This window comes from Emys orbicularis, chromosome 4 (genome assembly GCF_028017835.1).
Source record: "Emys orbicularis isolate rEmyOrb1 chromosome 4, rEmyOrb1.hap1, whole genome shotgun sequence".
NCBI classification, from domain to species: Eukaryota; Metazoa; Chordata; order Testudines; family Emydidae; genus Emys; species Emys orbicularis.
The window spans coordinates 131,650,593-131,673,670 of NC_088686.1; the positions used below are offsets into that span (position 1 = coordinate 131,650,593).

The following is a 23,078-nucleotide window of genomic DNA, read 5'->3' on the forward strand; positions in this document are numbered from 1 at the left end:
TTTTGAAAATTTTACGCATCATCCTTTAGCTCAAGCTGTGAAGTTTCTACCATTGAAGGTCTTGGGTTTAAACCTTATTATCAATCCAAGCAGGGTTAGTTACAAAATGTTGCCCTCTGCAGGGCTTCAACTCCAGTAGACCCCACATGCTCAGGATGAGTGTCACCAGATGGAGGAAGCATGTAACCCACCCTAGGAAAGAAACTGTCTTTGTCTCCCTTCATGGGCTCGTCCAAAAAATACAGGTTTATGAAACTGCTACTGTTTAACAGCTAGTGAATTTATTCCTTTAGCTCAAGCAGTAATGCTTGTGCTTTTAGCAGTGAAGGGCCCAAGTTCAAACCTGTTGTCAGCCTAAGTGGAGTCAGTACAATCTCTTATTAACATTCCTGGGTCATCCTTTATTACATGACGTCATTTAGAATTTAAGGGTGAGATCTTCACTCTTGCTCTGGCCCATTTACACCAGGTAAAAGGAGCAGAGCAGAGTAAAAGGGCCCTAAAAGCTTGGATGCAGTTGGGGAAGGAACTGCAGAAGACAATAAGTAAGATGGCAAGTGTCCAATATAGGCAACTTTGGCCACAATGTAAACACAGACCTCCCCAAAGATAAGCTGCATAGAAAAAAAATAGCAGGAGCTATAATAAATGTTATTCAGCCTGAAAACACAAAGTTGGCTTTTTTGTGTATAAAACAAACATAACATCACACAATATGGTGAATTGTTTTGTATTTAAGGCACTCATCACTTTGGTAGCTGAGTGCGCTTTGCATGGCTTAAATCCAGTCACTACCATTGCCAAATATGAACAGTCAAACATCACACTCAAGGGAACAGAGAAAGACTGATCAGTTGGCTATGTGCTCAGGGTATCATAACTCTCAATAAGTGAGAAGCCTACACAGCGGGATGTGTAGGCAAGTTTACATTTAATTATTGTTGGCCTTTTGCCGAGCAGTAGCAGATTTCAGGGTCTTTTAAGTCAGGATCCCCCTGGAGAAGAAATTGGTGATATGGATTTTGTTTATTTACAAAATGTACCCAAGTCCTGTTCCCTTGAACAAGTGGTCACAAACTCTACAAGGGTAACTACCTCCTGCAGAAACTTCAGCTAAAGCACCACTGCTTTGTGACCAGGAAGCAGATGTCTCGGGTCTCCATTTCTTTTGGAATCTTTGTGCTCAACACATTGTTCCTTGCTCCTGCTTCAGCTTCTGGGCTTTACCTGGGAACCCCCATGTCTAAACCCGCTCACCTAGCACTACCTAGCCTCAAAAGGTGAGTGTGGGCATCAACCCTCCTTCTGTGCAACTGCTTTGCAATACAAAGGAACTTCAGAAAGTGTTAAACTGCCCACAAGAGAGTGTTTTAACCCACACAATCCCCTTACTAGCTGATCGGGTGCTTAATATGGTTAATTTAAACTCTTTCTGTGGAGAGTTTCAAGCCTATACATCAATGATTTAATGTATATGAGATCAGCACCTATTGGCACAACAATACATTTCTGGTGGTAATGAATTTAAGAGGTACTGAACTGCTACTAAAGGTCCTATCTTTGGCTATCCCAAGTGTCACCTTTAAGATAGTTAGTTACAGTGCTCTTGATACGCATAGATCAGAGATGGAAAGGTGCTCTTTTAGGTAGTGAGATTTTAGGCCTAGGCCATATGGGGCTTGTGAGTAATGACTGACACCTTGACTATGACAAGGCAAGATCCACATCCAAGCCCCCGTTTCCACCTGTAGTTGGCAAAGATGTTCTGGACACTAATGCAGTTTGTATGGCTAGGAGCAGTGAGGTGTCTAGTTAAACCCCAAGACTGTGGGGGTTGACCACATCTGAGCAGATGGAGCAGTAACGAATTGCACCAGTGCTTCCTCTCAAAAATAATTTCCCTTGCTAATGAGCAGCACCTCCATCTTCTCCCACATAAGTTTTAGAGACCTGGCTTTCATCCAGGTCCCCTGGCAACTACTGTGTCTGATGAAGAACCGTAGAACTGAATATCATCCGCATGCCATCTCTTCCCGCAGCAGCTTCATGTAGACTTTGTACAGCAGAGGTGACAGGACTGATCCCCTTCTGGCCTGTGTAGCTATGTGATTTTATTAATTCCTACCAGGTCCTGCAGATGTACTAGCAATGCCTTGTCATGAGCATTGTCTAAGGCCACTGGATGATCCAGCATTATCACCAGAAATGTCTGACCTCTGTCCATGGCCTGTTGATTGTCATGATTTGTGCCATTTCCATACTAGGTTCATGGGCTCTTTGGGATGAAGGAACTTGGAGATGCCAGATTGCTGTTGGAGTTGCCCTTCCCACCAGTCCCTCAAGGAATTGTCCCAGAGACACAGGAGGACACCATGCATGATGGTGGATTGTTCTGTGGACTCTACTTTGCATAAGTCAGAAACTTCAACCATAACAACAACAAAAATCTATTTAAAACAAAACCACCAACCCCCCTCCCCAAATAAAACCCCCAACCAGACAATGGGCTACTCTACTTCTCTTTGAAATTTCACAAACATTTCAATTTAAAGTGACTTTTTGCTTGCATTCAATTAAAAAAATAAATCCCATATTTTTGCAGGAACTTACTGTGATGGCCTATAGTGCCGCTATCGAAAACTGGGTTGCAGCCCCAGTTTCACAAGGTATTTAGCACATGTCTAACTTTAAGTACACGGGTAGTCATATGGAAACCAATGGGACTGCATGCGTGCTTAACATTTCCACATGCACATTAATACACGTTGCTGAATCGAGCACTGTGAGCTCACAGGTAGGGTTGGCACACACAACCAAGTGCAGTTTTAGGGCTGGTCTACACAGAGCAGTAATATGAACGCATGGGGGCAGGGGGAGGAGGGTGATTTTTAAAGTGCACTGCATTGCGCATTAGTTGATCCATGTATTACCTGCCGGTGCACACTAAATGTTCCCAAATGCACTTAAATATAGTACAAGCCATTCATCCAGTACAATCACTAACTGTTCACATGATTCCCCCAACAAGAGTCTGGATCTTCTCTTTGCCATTCTGCAGATCTTGGTTAAGTCCTTACAGAATCTATGTCTGTTCTCTGTTCCTGGCACGTTTTCCTTTCTTTGAATTTTCTTCAGAGCGTTCACGCTTTAGCCCCATTTCCATTGGATCATCCATGTCATCTAGGGAGGGGGAGAAAAAGGAAAAGCATAAAACTACTGCACAAAAGCAGCTTTGTGGGTAGAGCACTGGACAGGGACTCAAGAGACCTGAGTTTTATTTTCAGCTCTGCCACTGACTTGCAGGGGGACCTTGGGCAAGTCACTTCCCCACACCTCCGCAAATTTCAAGTGGCTAAAGCAGGACACAGCACCACTCAGGTTTGGCCCGTCTGCCCCTCCGTAGATGGAGACAGAGGGACAGCTGGACCAAACCTGAGTGGCACTGCAACCCTATGTGCCAGGTCACAATGCCACATAATTTGGGGTCCTAAGGCAAACTGTAATTCCCCCCGGCAGCCTTGAATGCGGTAAATGTTCACTTCAGCTGGTACAGGGAGAATTTGGGGGGTCAAAGCAGGAAAGACCTGGGACTGTTGGGAGGTCTGCTTCCCCCTCTCGATGCCTTAGTTTCCCCATCTGTAAAATGGGGATAATGATACTGATCTCCTTTGCAAAGTGCTTTGAAATTTACTTAAAGTGCTATATAAGAGCTAGGTATTATTATTATTTCTATGGCTCTATCAGATGTGATGTTCAGTGATGATTGCTGGCAGGTAAAATTACAGAGCACACGTACAAACATCTTAAATTGGCAGGCAATATGAACGATCCGGGAGCCAGGAACTCTATAGTTTCACTGCTGGCTCTGACACTGACTCATAGACTCATAGACTTTAAGGTCAGAAGGGACCATTATGGTCATCTAGTCTGACCTCCCGCATGATGCAGGCCACAAAAGCTGACCCACCCACTTTTCCTTAACTCAGCTGTTGAAGTCTCCAGATCGTAATTTAAAGACTTCAAGTCGCAGAGAATCCTCCAGCTTGCGACCCCTGCCCCATGCTGCGGAGGAAGGCGAAAAACCTCCAGGGCCTCTGCCAATCTACCCTGGAGGAAAATTCCTTCCCGACCCCAAATATGGCGATCAGTAGAACCCCGAGCATACAGGCAAGATTCTCCAGCCGGACCCTCATTTTACCAGTGATGACACGTTATTGCCTAATTGACTAAAATCATGTTATCCCATCAAACCATTCCCTCCATAAACTTATCTAGCCTAATCTTGAAGCCAGAGAGGTCTTTTGCCCCCACCGTTTCCCTCGGAAGGCTGTTCCAAAATTTCACCCCTCTGACGGTTAGAAACCTTCGTCTGATTTCAAGCCTAAACTTCCCCACGGCCGGTTTATATCCATTTGTTCTCGTGTCCACATTGGTACTGAGCTGAAATAATTCCTCTCCCTCCCTGGTATTTATCCCTCTGATATATTTAAAGAGAGCAATCATATCTCCCCTCAGCCTTCTTTTGGTTAGGCTAAACAAACCGAGCTCCTCGAGTCTCCTTTCATAGGAAAGGTTTTCCATTCCTCGGATCATCCTAGTGGCCCTTCTCTGTACCCGTTCCAGTTTGAGTTCATCCTTTTTAAACATAGGAGACCAGAACTGCACACACTACTCCAAATGAGGTCTCACCAGCGCCTTGTATAATGGAAGCAGCACCTCCTTGTCCCTACTAGAAATACCTCGCCTAATGCATCCCAAGATCGCATTAGCTTTTTTCACAGCCACGTCACATTGCCGACTCATAGTCATCCTGCAGTCAACCAGGACTCCGAGGTCCTTCTCCTCCTCCGTCACTTCCAACCGATGCGTCCCCAGCTTATAACTAAAATTCTTGTTAGTTATCCCTAAATGCATCACCTTACACTTCTCACTATTAAATTTCATCCTATTACTATTACTCCAATTTACAAGGTCATCCAAGTCTCCCTGCAGGATATCCCGATCCTTCTCCGAATTGGCAATACTTCCCAACTTTGTGTCATCCGCAAACTTTATCAGCCCACTCCTACATTCGGTTCCGAGGTCAGTAATAAATAGATTAAATAAAATCGGACCCAAACCCGAACCTTGAGGAACCCCACTGGTGACCTCCCTCCAACCTGACAGTTCACCTTTCAGTACTACCCGCTGCAGTCTACCCTTTAACCAGTTCTTTATCCACCTCTGGATTTTCATATCGATCCCCATCCTTTCCAATTTAACCAATAATTCCTCATGCGGTACCGTATCAAACGCTTTACTAAAATCGAGGTATATTAGATCCACCGCATTTCCTTTATCTAGAAAGTCTGTTACTTTCTCAAAGAAGGAGATCAGGTTGGTTTGGCACGATCTCCCTTTCGTAAACCCATGTTGTAATTTGTCCCAATTGCCATTCACCTCAAGGTCCTTAACTACTTTCTCCTTCAAAATTTTTTCCAAGACCTTGCATACTACAGATGTTAAACTAACAGGCCTGTAGTTACCCGGGTCACTTTTTTTCCCTTTCTTGAAAATAGGAACCACATTAGCTATCCTCCAGTCCAACGGTACACCCCCGAGTTTACAGATTCATTAAAAATTATCGCTAAGGGGCTTGCAATTTCTGGTGCCAGTTCCTTCAATATTCTCGGATGAAGATCATCCGGTCCGCCCGATTTAGTCCCGTTTAGCTGTTCAAGTTTGGCTTCCACCTCCGATACGGTAATGTCAAACCCCCCTCCTTTATTCCCCTCTGTCCTGCTCCCTCTATTCCTAAGCCCTTCATTAGCCTTATTAAAGACCGATGCAAAATATTCATTTAGATGTTGTGCCATGCCTAGATTATCCTTAATCTCCACTCCATCTACATTCTTCAGCGGTCCTACTTCCTCTTTCTTTGTTTTTTTTCCATTTATATGGCTATAAAACCTCTTACTATTGGTTTTAATTCCCCTCGCAAGGTCCAACTCTACATGGCTTTTGGCCTTTCTCACTGCATCTCTACATGCTCTGACCTCAATAAGGTAGGTTTCCTTGCTGATCCCTCCTGTCTTCCATTCTTTGTACGCTTTCTGTTTTTTCTTAATCGCCCCTTTGAGACGCTCGCTCATCCAGCTAGGTCTAAATTTCCTGCCTACTAACCGTTTTCCCTTTCTCGGGATACAGGCCTCGGACAGCTCGTGCAACTTCAACTTGAAATAATCCCAGGCATCATCTGCCTTTAGATCCCTAAATATGTTAGCCCAATCCACTTCCCTAAGTAGTTGCCTTAATTTATTAAAGTTGGCCTTTTTGAAATCGTAAACCTTAGTCACAGTTTTAATTCTGTTAATCCTTCCATTTAGTTTAAACTGAATTAGCTCATGGTCACTCGAGCCAAGGCTGTCCCCTACAACCATTTCCTCAACGAGGTCCTCACTACTCACCAGCACCAAATCTAAAATGGCATCCCCCCTCGTCGGTTCAGTTACTACTTGATGAAGGAATTCATCTGCTAGCACGTCTAGGAACATCTGAGCCACTTCTATCTGTAATAGGAATAATAGTACTTGCCTACATCACAGGGTTGATGGGGGGGATTAACTGATGAATGTATAGTTCTGACTGTGAGGCGCTAACGGCTAATATGCATTCATCTTGGCATGGTAATGTGCAGGAATGGGAATGATTTGTTCCGTCTGAACATACAAATTAATAAGGAGATGCTTAGAACTATCAATCACTGTATATTTGATTTATGGACTATCTACATTGATCACTGGAGGACACTCAGATCTAATGATACAGTTGTAGCTGTATTTCTGGGTGGGAGTCCCCTTGTGCAGCATAAGACCTGGTCCCATCACTTAAATTCTATTTCAAGGGCTTACGTGGGCCTTGAGTGGTGTTTTGGGTGGCACAGTGGATAATAAAACTTTCTGTGAGTTCAGGCTAATCCAAACTAGTTGGGTTTTCATCTATATCTACAGAGAAGCAGCACAATCAATGAAGCTGTAATTTCAGGTGGTCATTCAAAGCCCTTTCTCTCCCTACTTTGTCAGCAATGGAATCAAAGATACACCTCCTTTCATTGTATTCACTTTAAAATGCACTCTGACACCCTTAGTTGGAATGAATACTATTCACTCCCACTGAGCTTAATGGGACACGTCTTCTGAGTAAGTACTACTTAACATGACCAAAGAATGTGGAATTTGGCCTAGGGGAAATAATATGAAAGAAGCCACCTATTTCACACCACTGTATTTAGCCAATGACTTCTAGAGAGGGTTTTTGTTTGTGTGTATGGGAGAAGGGATAGGGGAGAGAGAGGGCTTTTTGAAAGATCTTGTTTCACAGCCTATAAACCAGTTCTCTGTGAAATTTCTCAAATACATTCAGGTACCGACAGCACCTTTCAGATTTCTATTACTATGGGATACATACAATTACCCAAGAAAAAAGAATATGGAGAAATTTCTGTGTGGTATCATCTTCAGAAAAGACGACCAAGGAGAGATACCTTTGATCAAAAACTTTTATTTCCCTGTTCCAATTGTTCATTCACTAGCTATTTATACTTTATCAGCTGTCTTACAGCTTTACACATCTCCATACTATGTGCAGTCTCAGGTTTATTGTGTAAGATCTCCAATAACATTTGATTCCCTTTGATACACATTTGTTTCTAGAGTCACAATTTTTTATCAGACCTCAAAAGAAATTGAGGAAATGTTATGCTTTAAAGGCCTTGATCCTGCACTTGGATCTGCGCAAGCAGACCCCCGTGCCCATATACAGCTCAACTGAAAGGAGTACCCAGAGAAGTTTCTCAGATACTTTTTGTGGTTCAGATTTCTTTATCCAATATCAGATTTGGAGCATAAGCACCACATTTACTTACATCAAGTGCATTTCTCAAAATATTTTAGGTCAGATCCTCAGCAAATGTCAATCAAAGGAGCTCCATTTCAAAGGAGCTATGCAGATTTACATTAACTGAACATCTTTCACTAAATCTCACTAGTTAAGTGTGGTATATTCTGATCTATGAACATAAATCCCATAGTTATAGTATTAAGAAAAAAATTATTAGGAAGAAAAAATTGAGGCTTGAGTTGCAGGAAGGAATTAGAATAATTTGATTTAAAATGTTCACCTTCTATTTCTTGAATCTGAATGGTGTGGGGCACAAGGGGTTTCAGAAGATCTCTCAGACATGCCTACACAATGTCTGCTCTGACTCCTTGATTCATTATATATGGAGTTAATCCATTTTAGCAAAGAAGAGAAAAGATTAATATAGTTAGTGTTGTAAGACAGCAACTCCACTCGACTCTGTCAAAGGCTTTTCTGTAACCATCTCTTTTTCATAACTTTCTCAAAAGAGTTTCCTCTAGGCTAAAATCTTCACGTGTGGTTAGCTCAAAGGTGATTTACCACAGTTGATCAGATCAATGCTATATATAGTCCTGTATCCCACCTGCTGTCATACTGGACCAATTCAATGGAACATCTAATCTAGTACAACGTCTGACAGGTTTTTGGGGGATGCCCAGTATTTGTGGGGCACAGAGCTCAGCTCTGAGGGGGCACACCAGAAGGCAAATGGCAGATCTTCTGTCCTCCTCACTTGTTGAGGTTGCATAAATGGTTGCCGAGCCCCCTGTAGCCATTAGCTTAGAATAACCTACTCAGAGGCACTGATATCACAAGGAGCTGATCAGCTGAGTAAGAGGAGGCCATTTTTGCAGTCAATTTTCAGACCAGAGCCACAATTTAAGATACCTAATATAAAATTGTCCCATCTTGCTGAATGGTAAATTACGAAGTCTGAATTTGTCTATTTGCAGCCAAGAGGTAAAAGAACTTCTCTTAGCTCAGAGATATTCCAGCTGAGCCATCAGAAAGCCAAATTTCTACTTTGGTAAAATCTCACTTTATATTAAGGGCAGAGTAGGCCTATGGCACAAATTATATGCCAAACATAAATATAAACAAGGAAGTTTATGGATTTCCACAGCAATAGGAAATTAATTCCCTAGTAAACCTGGCATGGGAGGGCAAAGTTTTATCTAACGGCAGGAGTTCATACCTAGAATAAATATGATATTTTTAATGATCTGAAACAAAAATGCTGAACAGTTTTATAACTGTACAGTCAATGAAAAAGCTTCATGTTCAGCATCTTTCACTAAAGACTCCTTAGTTTCACTGCAGCCCCTTGAAACACATGTCTTTAAAAGCAGATGTACTCAGCAATTCTATTAGATTTAACACTAACAACTAACAATAAGACCTTGACATCAATATGACACACACTCAGGAACAGGCATGGGTTCTAGAAGGAGTCCAGTAAGTTATGATTTCAAACAAACTCAGGCTGATATTTGAGAGAAGCATTTCATTCTGACATCATATAGCATTTTTCACAAGATTACAATAAATGTATGCAAGAAATGTAAAATTTGAGCCCTGTATCTTTTTCATTCTATATCATCCAAAATCCATGACCTTTGGGAAGGAATCTGCTCAGTCATACTCCAGATGTTTCAGTCCACAATCCCTTATGAACTCGAGGTCTCTTTAGGGTGTAATAAGCCAAGAAGTCTAACTAAATCACATATTAAAAGTACATCATGCTCCTTTGTTTTTCCCAAAGCAAAATGGATACTTAATATACCACGTCTGGAAATCTGGATGGTTCTGAATAACCCTAGTGAACACTCAGTTTATGCCAACTAACCATTTCGTTTTTACATTCCTCAGCAAATGTAACTCTTTCAGTGCCAGTGCACGTACAGCACTTTCTTCTGTTTCCATTCACTCCCACAAAGTTGTAATCCTTTCAATCACAGCATAAATGAACCCATTCCCCCTTTCCCCCCCCCCCATTTCTTTGGGCATAATTTTTTGTGCATTTGTATGAGTATGTATGTGTGCAACGTATAGAGAAGAAATGAGAACTCCACATTCCTCATTGTTACCAGACATTTTATACAGAGGTGATTATTTGGTCCACTGGTGACCAGATTTGTAGATCAGTTTTTACAGCATGTAATTGGTGGTATGTAATCTATATTGGCTGTACAGATGAAGTATACTGGCTGGTGAGATTGTAGTTCGGTGTAAGGGGCATACTGGATTCAAACTGGATTCTCTAGAGACCAGCAGACAAAGAAAGGACTTTTGGGTAAATAGCCTGAGTTTAAACTGACTCAAGGCCTGTTTTCTGAACCAGCAAATGGACAGGACCATCTTTTCCAAAGGAGGCCCCAGTTCTTCTGGGGAAGGGTTGGAAGGACTTGACCTACTCATGAAGGTTCTTGTTCTGAGCCAAGATGGTTATTAACTTTGACCGCAGAAAACCCCTTGGTGGAGTCTGAAGGACTGATCATCTGCCAGAGCCCTGGTTGGAGTGGTCTCTGGTAAGCTTGTTAGCATGGGTGTGGGTTCTTTTACTGTTTTTAACGTGATTTCTCTATAATGCTTTAGCAGAAAGAGCTGTGCTGTAAGTTAACTGTGGATAATACACTGTTTATAGCCTCTGAGGAAAGAAGTAAAGCAGGCCTGCTTAGGCAGTCTGACTTTGTTGGGGAATTCGCACTGTAGGCTGAGAGCTGTGCAGCCTGGAAATACCCGGGTCAGAAGGGAGAGTGGCACATGTCTCCGCCCAAGAGAGGTATTGGCTGGGGATCCAGGAGCCTAAGAGTGGGTGACCTGGCTGGACCACAGAGTGGGAATACAGGTGCATTTTCCCTGAACTGTGACAATCTATAATTCGTTGTGTCCTTCTAAGGAGGTGTGGAGGAGCATTAAGTGCACCTTGCTGAATCGAGCACTGTAAGCACAAAGGTAGGATTAGAGTACACGGCCAGGTGCAGATTTAGAAACCCATTTGCAAATCTCTCTTAAATGTCTTACATATCGAGAGATGAAGTAAAATCTGTAATATTACTATATGCATATTACAATGTTCACGTTATTAAAAACAACGGGTACACATCTGGCATTTCAAAGAAAGAGTATCTGATTATAATAATAATTATTAAAACTCTTTCTAAAGATGAGTTAACACCAGCTGGAATTGAACAATACCACTGTGGCTAAGAGAGCCCTGCAAATCAGTAGAGCCCTACAAATCTGCATATATCCGTTTTATATCTGCATCTGCGGATGTGGTTGTATTGTTTACCATCTTTGCGGCTCGTGCATTGGATGCAGATCCAAATTTTTGTATCCGCGCAGGGCTCTAACAGTGAGATATCAGGGCCACCCAGAGGATTCAGGGGGCCTGGGGCAAAGCAATTTCGGGGGCCCCTTCCATAAAAAAGTTGCAATAGTATAGAATACTATATTCTCGTGGGGGCCTGTAGGGAGCCAGGGTGGCTGCCCTCCGAACCTGAGGGTAAAGGGCCTTTCTCTCAGCCTGAGTGGGTGGGGCCAGCCCAAGCTTGCTCCACCCCCCGGAAGGGGAGGGGTGGAACAGGAAGTATAAAGGGCGGGGCCCTTAGCTCAGTTAGGGCAGCACCAGGGAGGGAGGCAGACGCAGACCGCGGGCTGCTCCCTTCAGACCCTGCTGCCACGCCAGGGGAGGCCCTGGACCAGGGGAAACCTCACCTGGAGGACGGACTGGGGCTGCCAGGACTGCCCGCTGCCGAGTATCCAGAGGAACTGGAGGAGCCGGAGGGGGAGCTGGAGCTGCCAGCAGCCAAGGACCGGGAGGATCTGGAGGAGCCTGAGCCTGAGGGGGAGCTGGAGCTGCCAACAGCGGACTACCCCGACGCGCTGACGGGACCAGAGGGATTCGGACGAGCAATCGGGTAGGAAGTAGCCCAGGGACAAAGCTGCACAGTGGTGAGTCTGTATCGCGGAAGGACCCCGCTGATCCAGTGGCGGGACCCTCGTCCTGCCGCTGTCAGGTCCCTGGGCTGGAACGCAGTGGTGTAGGGTGGGCCTGCGTTCCCCTACCCGGCCGAGCCACGCCGGGACCCGTGCCGGCGCTCCCCTGCCTGAGGGGCGCGCTATTGCCCTTTGCCGGCGCTCCCCTGCCTGAGGGGCGCCGCTACTGACCTTTGCCGGCGCTCCCCTGCCTGAGGGGCGCGCTACTGACCTTTGCCGGCGCTCCCCTGCCTGAGGGGCGCTCTACTGACCCGTGCCGGCGCTCCCCTGCCTGAGGGGCGCTCTACTGACCCGTGCCGGCGCTCCCCTGCCTGAGGGGCGCGCTATTGCCCTTTGCCGGCGCTCCCCTGCCTGAGGGGCGCGCTACTGACCTTTGCCGGCGCTCCCCTGCCTGAGGGGCGCTACAGACTCTGGCTGGCGGCCTTCCCGCTGCTAATTCCCCGCTGGCGGAGGCGTGACCCAGGCCGGCCAGTGACCTCGTAGCTCCCCACCGCCCCCTAGCGGGTAGGTGGACCGACACCGATCACAGGGCCCCTATGGGGCCCGGGGCAAATTGCCCCACTTGCCCCCCCCCAGGCAGCCCTGATGGATATATATAAAATGTGGAGTGCGGATCATGGTCTGATACAAGTTAATGATTGCAGATGCAGATCCGCATTTTTGTATCTGTGCAGGGCTCTAATGATCAGTTATCAGCACAATTCCAATCACACCGAAAGAGCACACTAATTCACAACCATGGCTAGTGCTTGTATTGCAATCACACTGAATGTGCAGTCTCTTAGCTTATCTTACCTCTTGTGAGCTGTGCTGTTCCATACTGTTCTTCTCTGACCTGTTTCATGAGCTGCAGATTACGGTCACTGGCTTCCTTGTGGTTTATCATAGGGAGTGGATAATCTTGACCTGACAGAAAATATGGGCAGCCATTTCTACAAATGTGATTTATTTAAACACTATCTTTTCAAAAGGATTTGCACCAGAAATTAAAGTATTCATGCCTTTTTATTTTTTACTCTTCAACTGAATACAAAATGGTAAGCCTGGAAAGCTGGGAATTAAATTCACCCCTGTACCAAGGGTGTATGCACCACTTCAGTCTGCGTTTTCTGCTAGTCTCTGCATGAGGGCGAGATAATAAGATAACCAGAAATAAGAAAATCTTAGTGTGACCCAAGAGCTTCTTGATGCCAAGTGGCAAGGGGATTACAGAAATATCCTGATTCTCGGTATGTACATTCTGGTTCACCAATAAATGTTGTGTGAGATCTTAAATGAAAGCCGGGGTAAGGATAAGGATATTATATAAGGAGTTATATATCCTGAAAATATGTTTTAAAGTCTGTATCAAGGCAGAGTTGACAAACAGGTTTTCTGTCAGATAAGGAATGTTTCTCTGTTGAAATGTACTTTAAGTATTGTCTCACTCACAATGGGTCTCCCATCACCTGTCTAAGCTGAACACAGATGAAGGATTGTAAGAATTTCAGAAAGGAACTAACAGGCAGAGAAACACAGCAGAGGAATATCTTGAGATGCATATCAAGGATTCACTGGACTTTATCTGGGAAACAAAAAAGACAGCTCATTATCCTACACCAAGGAAGTAAATGGGCAGTATGTTTACATTAATGAAAATGGGATCACAACTAACCTCCATTGAAATGCTGCCCCCGTGACTTTAACTTTTCAGGAGGGAGGTAAACATTTTTAGACAGGAGGTTAGCCTGGTAAGTTTAGTCTCTAGAAAGTACACGATGATTTTGTTTTATACATAATTTTTTGTTTCCATTATCCTTACTCACTATCTCTTGAATCTTGAGTCTTTGGTAATACACGTATCCTTGTTTGCACTATCAGTGTATCTCAGTGCTGTGATATTGAGCCAGGTGCTGATCCAGTGTTGAATCACACAAGCTGGCGTGTACACTGTTCCCTTGGGGACAGTAGACCTGGTGATTTGGTGAAGTGCTCAGGGGATAAGGCGCAGGACGCTACAGGGGAATGTGTCAAATGGGCCTGGAGACTGGGGGGCAACTGTTGTTAACCTGCAAGGCAAAGTCAGGGCTGGCATTGCCCAGAAGAGGGTGGTTAGCTGGCGAACAGGCTGGTGATGTCAGGGAGCTGACACCCAGTTAAGCTCCAGCAAGTCTCCTTTATGCTGGAGGCAGAGGTGTAACAAGGTGACTCATAGTCCTGTGTACCACAAGAACCGTCACACTTAGATCTTAGTTCCTCCTGTGTCTCTGACACATCAGGAAGTCCAGTTCCTAAACTAACTATGGTTGCTTGCGAGTTGTGGTACTTCCTCCCAGGTGATGCCTGCACATTCAATATCCTCCGTCACTGTTCTTTCTTGGCTTTCCTTGCTTTTTCCTCCCATGGATACCTAATTCAATGCTTGCTTAGTGTACCTCCCATCTTCCATATGGTATACATGTCCCAACCACCTGAACCTTTTTTCTTTGATGGTATTTTCTAATATGTCCTGTCCTGTTGGCACATTTGCTCTTACATTTGTTATTTTGTCTTTCTATGAAATGTGTAATATCATGCTCAGCCATCTGTGATGGGCAGCCTCCAATCTCCTTTTGTTAGCCACTGTCATTGTCCAATTCTCTGCTCCATACAGCAGCATGCTTAGTACAACTGCATGGTATAATATAATCTTTACTTTGGCATAGAAACCTCTGTTTCACCAGATGTTCATTCTTCCAGAAGTGGTGTTTGCTTTTCCTAGGCTCATATAAATATCTGTATCACAGCCACCTTCAAATGTCATCACACTCCCCAAATAGCAGAACTCTTCTACCTGTTCAATTTATTTTCCATCCACCTACAGCCTTGCATCTGTTGTCCAGCTTTCTTCCTTCATAATCTTGGTTTTCTTTGCATCTACTTTCAAAAGCACCTTTTGCTGCTTCCTGTTCTAACTCTGATGTAAGGGCAAGCATTCCGGTCCACGTCATGCTTAGTAAAGCAATGTCGTCGGCAAAGACAAGGTTGTGTAACTCATCTCTGCTAACCATCTTACACCATCCATAATGCCTTTTGTTGCCTGTTTCATCACCCAGTCTATTGCTAATGGATTAGGGATAACACACTTTTGTTTAACTCCTGTCACAATACTGAACCACTCACCCAGGGCTGTATCCAATCTTACCAAACATCTACTTCATATAAACTCCTTATTATGTTGATCAGCTTTGTCTGGTATCCCATAGCTTCTAGCAATATTCCACAGGGTCCGTCTGTGGTCACTATTGAATGCTCTCTTAAAGTCAGTAGAGTTGATTAAGATGGGCTTTTGCCAAGCAGTAGCTTTTTTTGATTATCTGTCAAAGACTGAGTATCACTTCACAGAATGATCTCCCTGGATGGAAACGAGCCAAGAAGTTATTGAGTTAATTAGAATAGTTATTTTAAAATATATTTTGAATTTTTAGCCTGGCAAAACCTGCTTAACGAAAACAGGGTTGGTATTTGGGCACCTTTTGGGCAGAGACCATCTTTTTCTTCTGTTTTTGTACAGCACCTAGCACACTGGCACAGTTGCGGCCGCTACTTGAATATTGTGTCCAGTTCTGGTGCCCACGCTGCAAGAAGGATGTTGATAAATTGGAGAGGAGTCATTGAAGAGCCATGAGAGAGATTAAAGGATTAGAAAACATGCATTTTAGTGATTGAGCTTCTGGAGTCTACGTATTTAGCTTAACAAAGAGAAGAGTATGGGGTGACTTGATTTTAGTCTATAGCTACTTACACAGGGAACAAATATTTAATAATGGGCTCCTCAGTCTAGCAGAGAAAGGTATAACACAATCCGATGGCTGGAAGTTGAAGCTAGACAAATTCAGACTGGAAATAAGGTGTACGTTTTAACAGGGAGAGTAATTAACCATTGGAACAATTTACCAAGGGTTGTGGTGGATTCTACGTCACTGACAATTTTAAAATTAAGATGGGATGTTTCTTTGAAAGATCGGCTCTAGGGATTATTTAGGGGGCAGGTCTCTGGCCTGTGCTATGTAGGGGGTCAGACTAGATGATCCCAATGGTCCCTTCTGGCCTTGGAATCTATGAATTGGGGTCCTGATCAATAATTGGGTCTCTAGGTGCTACCTCAGTGCAATTATTACTAATTCCCTTACACTCTTTGAAATCCCAGCCAAGATATCATGCTGCTATTAGATACATATATAGAGAGTGCCAAATTACCGCTGCTCCAGTGCATGTCTGCTAGGGGTGAGAGAGAAGTTGCAGATAAACCCTTCCCTCTTGCAGCAAGTCCATGTCGGAGGTACTGGTATTTTAGGCTGCAGACACCTGGGCCACTAGTGCCGCTGGTTGTGCTAGTGGCCCTGGAAGAACTATGTCTGGGCAGGACGTTACTTGGATTAAGATAGCAGCCGTGATCTCTCCATAGGTCTCATGCTGTATTGAATGGCCCCTCTGCTGGAGGAGCAACCAAGAAAGGCCCTTGAGGCAGAAATGAGATTTGGAAGCTTGATCCTCTGAGTTTCTTTGTTCTCAGCATCATTGTTTTAGCATTCTTTGGCCCAGTGGCTTGCTTAGGAAAGTTCAGAGTGTTGTGTCTGGCATTATAGCTGCGTCTATTGATAGGAGAGGGGACCCTTAAAATCAGAGATAGAGAGTGGACATGTAACAGCTGTTCCTTGTTGAAATTTGACATAGCTGAACTGTTCAGTGATAGAAATCAGTTATACTTTTGTCTGTGGCTTCCTTACTCAAGCATTCAGAGAGGATGCTGCTGGCATAACCACAGCAGGCTTGCTTGTCACGTATCTATCTTAGGTACTTATATGGCCCCTGTTTCTATAGTATCTCAGTGCTTCACACTCTGCAATGTATGAATCTGCACAACACCCCTGTGAAGTAGGGAATTCTGTTTTCCCCATTGTTCAGATACAGAATTCACAGAAAAGCTAAATGAGTTCCCTAAGGTCACAGAGGAAACCTGTAGAGGAGCAGGGACTTAAACCCACGTCTCCCAGTCATAGGCACCTGCCCTAATCACTGGGCTACCCTTCCTCTCCCCGGTTCATGCCTCAAATACAGACACACAGCAAAATCCTGGCTCCATTGAAGTCAATAGGAGTTTTGCCATTGATTTTCCGGTTTTCAGCCACAATCTCAGCATGTTTTCACTGTGCAAAAACCATTACGAATCCCCACAACCCTCCAGCCCCATCCCTCTTTATCCCAGTGTGAAGACACCACAGCGTGATGTATAGCAACATATTCAGAGGTAGGATGGCTCAGTGGTTAGGGTGTTAGCCTGGGACTTGGGAGCAGTAGATTCAGTGCCCAGCTCCACCACAGACCTCCTGTGTGAGCCTGGGCCCTTTGTCTCTCTGGGCCTCAACGCCCCATCTGTAGTACAGGGATGACAGCACATCTCTACCTTGCAGCAGCAGAGGAGGATATATTGATCATTGCTTGGCATTCAGAGACTATCGCAATGGGGGCCATGTGAGTACATCTGACAGACAACAGCCTGAGGGATTGCATTAGGTTTGGCACACGGGACAATATTAAGGCACAGCAGACCCTGAAGTCATATTGCAGTGTCAGGGCCGGCTCTAACTTTTTTGCCGCCCCAGGCAAAAAAGAAGAGCGCCGCCCCGCCGTAACACCCCCCTCCCCCAGCGCTGCGCCACCCAACCCCCACCCCAGCGCCGCCCAACCCCCCCCCCCCGAGCGCCGCGCCGCCCAACCTCCCCCCCCCCCGAGCGCCGGGACGCGCCGGCCAAACCCCCGAGCGCCGGGCCGGCCAAACCCCCGCCACCCCCCGAGCCCGCGCCGGGCCGTCAAACCCCCGGAGCGACGCGCCAGCCAAACCCCCGTCGCCCCCAGCACCGCGCCGGGCCGGCCAAACCCCTGCCCTCCCCCCGAGCCCGTGCTGGGCCGGCCAAACCCCCGGAGCGGAGCACCGGCCAAACCCCCGCACCCCCCGAGCGCCGCGCCGCACCGCGCCGCCCAAACCCCCGAGCGCTGCGCCGCCCAAACCCCCGCCCCCGAGCGCCGCGCCGCCCAACCCCCCCAGCGCTGCGCCGCCAAAGCCCCACCCCCCAGCACCGCGCCGCCAAAGCCCCACCCCCCAGCACCGCGCCACCAAAACACCCCCCGCGCTGCCCGGCCGAAACAAAAAAAAAAAACCCTCAAGTGCCGCCCTGCCGAACAACAACAACAAAAAAAACCACTGCGAGCGCCCCCCGCCACCCCAACATTGGCCGCCCCTTCTAAGGTGCCACCCCAAGCACGTGCTTGGTCGGCTGGTGCCTGGAGCCGGCCCTGTGCAGTGTGTAATATTGAGTCATCTTTATCTGAGAGCTGAAACAACCGAAAATGTTAGGCTAATCCATTTCAGAATGTAAGGGCCAATTCCTTGTTTCAAATGTTACGTTTTCGTCTCAAGCAAATACTTATTTCACACAACCGTATCAGTAGCAAAATCCTTAACATGGCCTCAGAATTACCTATAATACATCCTGCTTGCTTCTGTGCCTCTTCTGGTGCTGTCCAAGGTTCGTAGATGTACTTGGAAGGAAAATTCGTTAGCACTGGGAGGTATTTTCTACAAAAAAAAATACATACATATATATATGTATATATTTAAATTCTCTAGGCAAATACTTGAGTATTTCAATGCACAAGAGTGCTAAGCAACCATGTTTATATTTCAGCATGTCAGTCTCAGCTGTAAGAGTTTGGGACAGATCTAAATGAATCAGACAGCAGGAGGCGGCAAGGGAAAAAGGAGAATGTATGCTTAGACACAAATACCTAGTTAGCGCCGGATCCTGTTCTTATTGAAGTCTATTGTAAAATTGCCAATTACTTAAACATGAGCCTGATCAATATCTTTATCAGCAATGATGAGACACTAATGATCTACAGTGCTTTTCATCAGTAACTCTCAAAATGTTTCACAAAGGTCAGGAGCATGATCCCCATTTTATAGATGGGGAAACTGAGGCACAGAACGGGGAAAGTGACTTGCCCAAGGTCACCCACTGGGCCGGTGGCACAGGCAGGAATAGAACCCAGCTTTCCTGAGTCCCAGTGCAGGCTTCTGCTAAAACGCACAAGGACAGGACCAGAAAGCGTGGTAGAGACTGATAAACTATTGCATTAGAGAAGAAGGATGGCCCAGTGGTGAGCGCGCCGGCCTGGGACTTGGAAGACACATGCTCAATATTCTGTTCTGCCACAGGCTTCCCGTGTGACCTTGGGCAAGTCCCTTAGTCACTCTGTGCCCCATCTGTAAAACAGGGATAATAGCTCTGCCCTACCCCACTGGACTACAGGATACTGACAGTGAAGACTGCTAAGTACTCAGGTACTACAGTAGCAGGTGCCAAATAAGTACCTAGAATAATAATAATAATAATAATAATAATTTAAAAAAGGATTGTTACATTGTGTCTTCTTACATTGTGTCTTCTTACCGGATATATTGCCCTTCTGGATCTGTGCGTTTGCCAAAGCGGACCGGGCAGAAAATGCGTGTGTACTGATGGAAGAAAGCGCTGGCTGACAGCCACATCCAGTTTCCTGCATTGATACTGTAGTCTGCATCTAACAGCATCTCTTCAAACACCTGTATTTCATGAGAAATTAAAGAGAGAGAAAACAACACATCTTGGGGGTGGGGAACACCTGTGTGGCAAGGAAGTAAAGAATGCAGGTCTGTGAAATAAAGGGCAAAGGCTGTTAAAAAGACACTGAAATAGGGTGCTATCCCTTTAAGAGCAGGGGAGGCTGGGAACTATCGGGATATATTACTAGAAGGAAGTCAGTCTGGGCAGGCTATGGTGAAGCAAAGACCTGCAGGCACCTCGGGGACCTAGGACGTGGTTAGGAGGCATGGGTAGGGACTATGCTAATATGTGCATATGTATTTGTTTTTCTCTCTTGTGGCTAGTAAGCTGGAATTTGGATTTTTATACCTGGAGTCAGGATTCAGGAGACCTGGGTTCTGTTCCTGGATCTGCTACTGGCCTGCTGTGCGAGGCTCAGCCAGTCACTTCCCTTTGTGCTTCTATTTCCCCTCCCAATCTTTGTCTGGTTTATTTAGATTATTAGCTCTGCAGGGCAGGAACTGCCTCTTATGATGCATGTATCTGTACAACGTCCAGCACAACAGAGCCCATATCTCAACTGGGGCTTCTGAGCACTATTGTATTAAAAATAATAGAATACTTCTAACATAACCTTACCACAGGAGCACAGTATAATAAAACATTGCCATAAGTGCAGGGAACTGGACTAGAGGACCTTTCGAGGTCCCTTCCAGTCCTACGATTCTATGATTCCTCAACAATTCAATTCCTCCAGAAGGTTTGCATTTCACAGGGGCTTCATCAAAGCACCTTTAGGAACAGGCCAATGAACAATGAAAGAAAAGATGGCGAACCTTCATGCCCTCTTCCCAGCTGATCCAGAGATCTCCTCGAGTCAGGAAGCAGGCAACAGCATGTCGAGCAAGGTGGTGAATCCAACCTTCCTGATGAAGCTGAGTCATGATAACATCAATCCATGGAAACCCTGTCTGAGCCTAAAACACACAGAAGATTTCAGTCCTCCTGCTCAACATACACAATACTCCATTCCCTCCTTCACCTCCCAGAATTGCGTCTTCTCTCTTGCCCTTTCTTTAAACACAGATACCAGTCACTTTGTCAGAGGATCAGGCATTAGGGCCCAATGTGCAACCCTTGTTCACACTGAAGGGTGACTTAGCCACTGAGGTATGGGATATTCTGGCACAATGGACTAGGGAACAAGAATGAGAATGATTTTAGGGCAGTGGTTCTCAACCTATTTTGTATTACCTGGGCCGCAGGTTGAGAACTACAGCGCACACCTCCGACCCCTCTCCTATGCCCAGCGCCTCCCACCCAGAGACCCCTCCACTAGAGTGGGGCCAGGAGCGGAGCCCTGGGTGGGGGGCCGGGCATCAGGGACTCTGGACCCTGCTATGCAGGGCTGGGCAGCAGCCCCAACCCTGGACCCGGCTGGGTGGGGCCAGGTGGCAGGGCAGATGGGTGGCAGCCCAAACCCCAACCCCAGCCCTATGGGGCCAGCCGGTACCCCCGACGCTGACCCTGGACCCCTGTGGAACTGGGCGGCAGCCCCAGACCCTGGACACCCGCTGTGTGGGGCTGGGTGGCAGCCCTGGACCCCCGCCGCACGGGGCTGGCTGGTGACCCTGACCCCACTGTGCCGGGCCAGGCAGCCCAGACCCCGCCATGCCGGGCAGCCGGGAACCTGGATCCCGCTGCGCGGCTCAGCAGCCTTTAGCACACAGCTGGGCGCTAATTGGGCCGCGGATTGAGAACCGCTGCTTTAGAGCCTAATGGTTAGGGCACTCACCTAGGATGTGGGAGATCCAAGTTCAGGTACCTATTTATGTACACAAACTGGAACAGCATCAGCAGGAGAGATTGAGAGACCAATGGCTTGGGCACTCACCTGCGTTGTAGAAGACCCACGCTCAAATCCCTTCTCCACATCAGGTTGAGGGGGGGAATTGAACCTGGGTCTCTCACATCCCAGAGGATTATTATAACCACTGCACCAGAAGTTATAGGGAGCAGGCCTCCTCCTCCCCAAAATGTTTTTTGGGCCCAAACTATTCAGCAAATTTGTTTTGAGTCAACCAAAAACTGCATGTTTCAGCAAATAAACTATTTGTCAAAAAAAATTTCCCCAGCTCTGTGATTCTCCCCTGGCTAGCAACTTGCATCGTCATAGACACCTATGCTAAACAGGTGTCAAGCATTACCAGATAGGAATGATAGCACTTTGCAGAGAAAACATAGGGTTCAAGGCCGCGAAGGATTAAACCTGTAGCAGTAGGTCATCAGGGCCATAAGAATATGCAAAGATATTAGGATATTATAAGGAAGACGTTAGGATTCAAATAGCCAAGTAGCTCCTGAAAAATAGGCTAAGTTAACATATGTAGGTTAATGAGAGGTTAGTTCCTATCCTGGCACCAATGAAGATCAGTTTCTCTGTGGCCCTGGGAAAGTAATTTCATTGCTCTGTGCCTATCTTCCTATCTGTAAACAGGGATAATGACACTTGCTAACGGCTTGGGGGTGCAGTGAGGAGTCAATGTTCATCAAGTGGTTTGAAGAAGAAAAACAGCAAATGATAAAAATATTGATGATGGTTATATGGACACACTGCACTGAGGGGCCTGGAGCGGGCTCTTAGTTTGTGTGTGAGAGCTAGGTATTAATTATTATCATTGTGTACCTCTTATACAGATTAGGCTCCCTGGGTTTTAATTGGTTGGTTGGAAAACTCTCCATAGAGTCAGCAGGAAATAAAAAATACCCAGGGGCCATGACGAGTGAAACATTACTGCAAGATCCTGGGGCAGGAACGCCAACAGAGTCCTTCATCACCGTCTCCTTTAGTGGAAGATATTGAAGACACTGTTAGATCTCCTCCTCCTTCAACCCTTCTGAATTTTCTCATTGGGGTATTACAGACAGTCAGGAGAACAAGCGGGAATAGGACTCAGAGTCTCCTGGCTTCCAGCCCTGTGCTCAGGTGTCTAAAAGGTAGATGGGCTATATTCAATTCTCTTGTCAATATAAACCTTGATGAAGTCAATCACTTCCTAAGCATTTAACTCTCTATAGTACTTTGGGATATAGTTTGCATGAAAGATACTCTATAAAATGTATGTTGTACCCAGAGGCTTGATTTTTTTTTAAATGCTATTCACAGTCCTGTTGAAGAGCCAAAATCCCAATAATATGTATGTAAGATCTTGACCAGTCTCTGTTAAGAATCTTTCACATAGGCCCAAACTCCACGGCCTGGTCTGAGGCATGAGGCCTAGTTAACAATGGACAATACATGGCTAAAGAAAAGCTGGGATAAACAGGAAACAACCTTGTTTGTTCAACTATACATAAAATAAGCTGAGACAGCATAACTCTAGGTGGAGAGCAGTAATTAGGAGGCTTATCATGAGTTATAGTCACATAACTCACTGAGAGGGGCCTTAAAGTCTGCTCCCTGGTTCAGGAGAAGATAACTGTACATACTCCCCGAGTGCCGACCAGGGTTCAGGGAGAGGCCTAACATGACAGCCTGAGTTATGGCATCCGTCCCTCACAGATGCCAATCAT

The 23,078-nt window shown here is 45.8% G+C and overlaps 1 protein-coding gene across 1 annotated transcript in view; it reads right to left on the reverse strand.

Annotated features, from left to right (window-relative positions):
• Positions 1 to 3,082: 3,082 nt before the first annotated feature.
• Positions 3,083 to 23,078, reverse strand: part of LOC135877867 (cryptochrome-1-like) — a 31,061-nt gene continuing 11,065 nt past the window's right edge. The window contains exons 6-10 of the mRNA XM_065403395.1: positions 20,342 to 20,482; positions 19,374 to 19,525; positions 18,402 to 18,499; positions 12,697 to 12,807; positions 3,083 to 3,180 (exon numbers count right to left, since the gene is read on the reverse strand). Coding sequence (XP_065259467.1) covers positions 3,083 to 3,180; positions 12,697 to 12,807; positions 18,402 to 18,499; positions 19,374 to 19,525; positions 20,342 to 20,482 — 600 coding nt within the window. The remainder of the gene's footprint in view (positions 3,181 to 12,696; positions 12,808 to 18,401; positions 18,500 to 19,373; positions 19,526 to 20,341; positions 20,483 to 23,078) is intronic.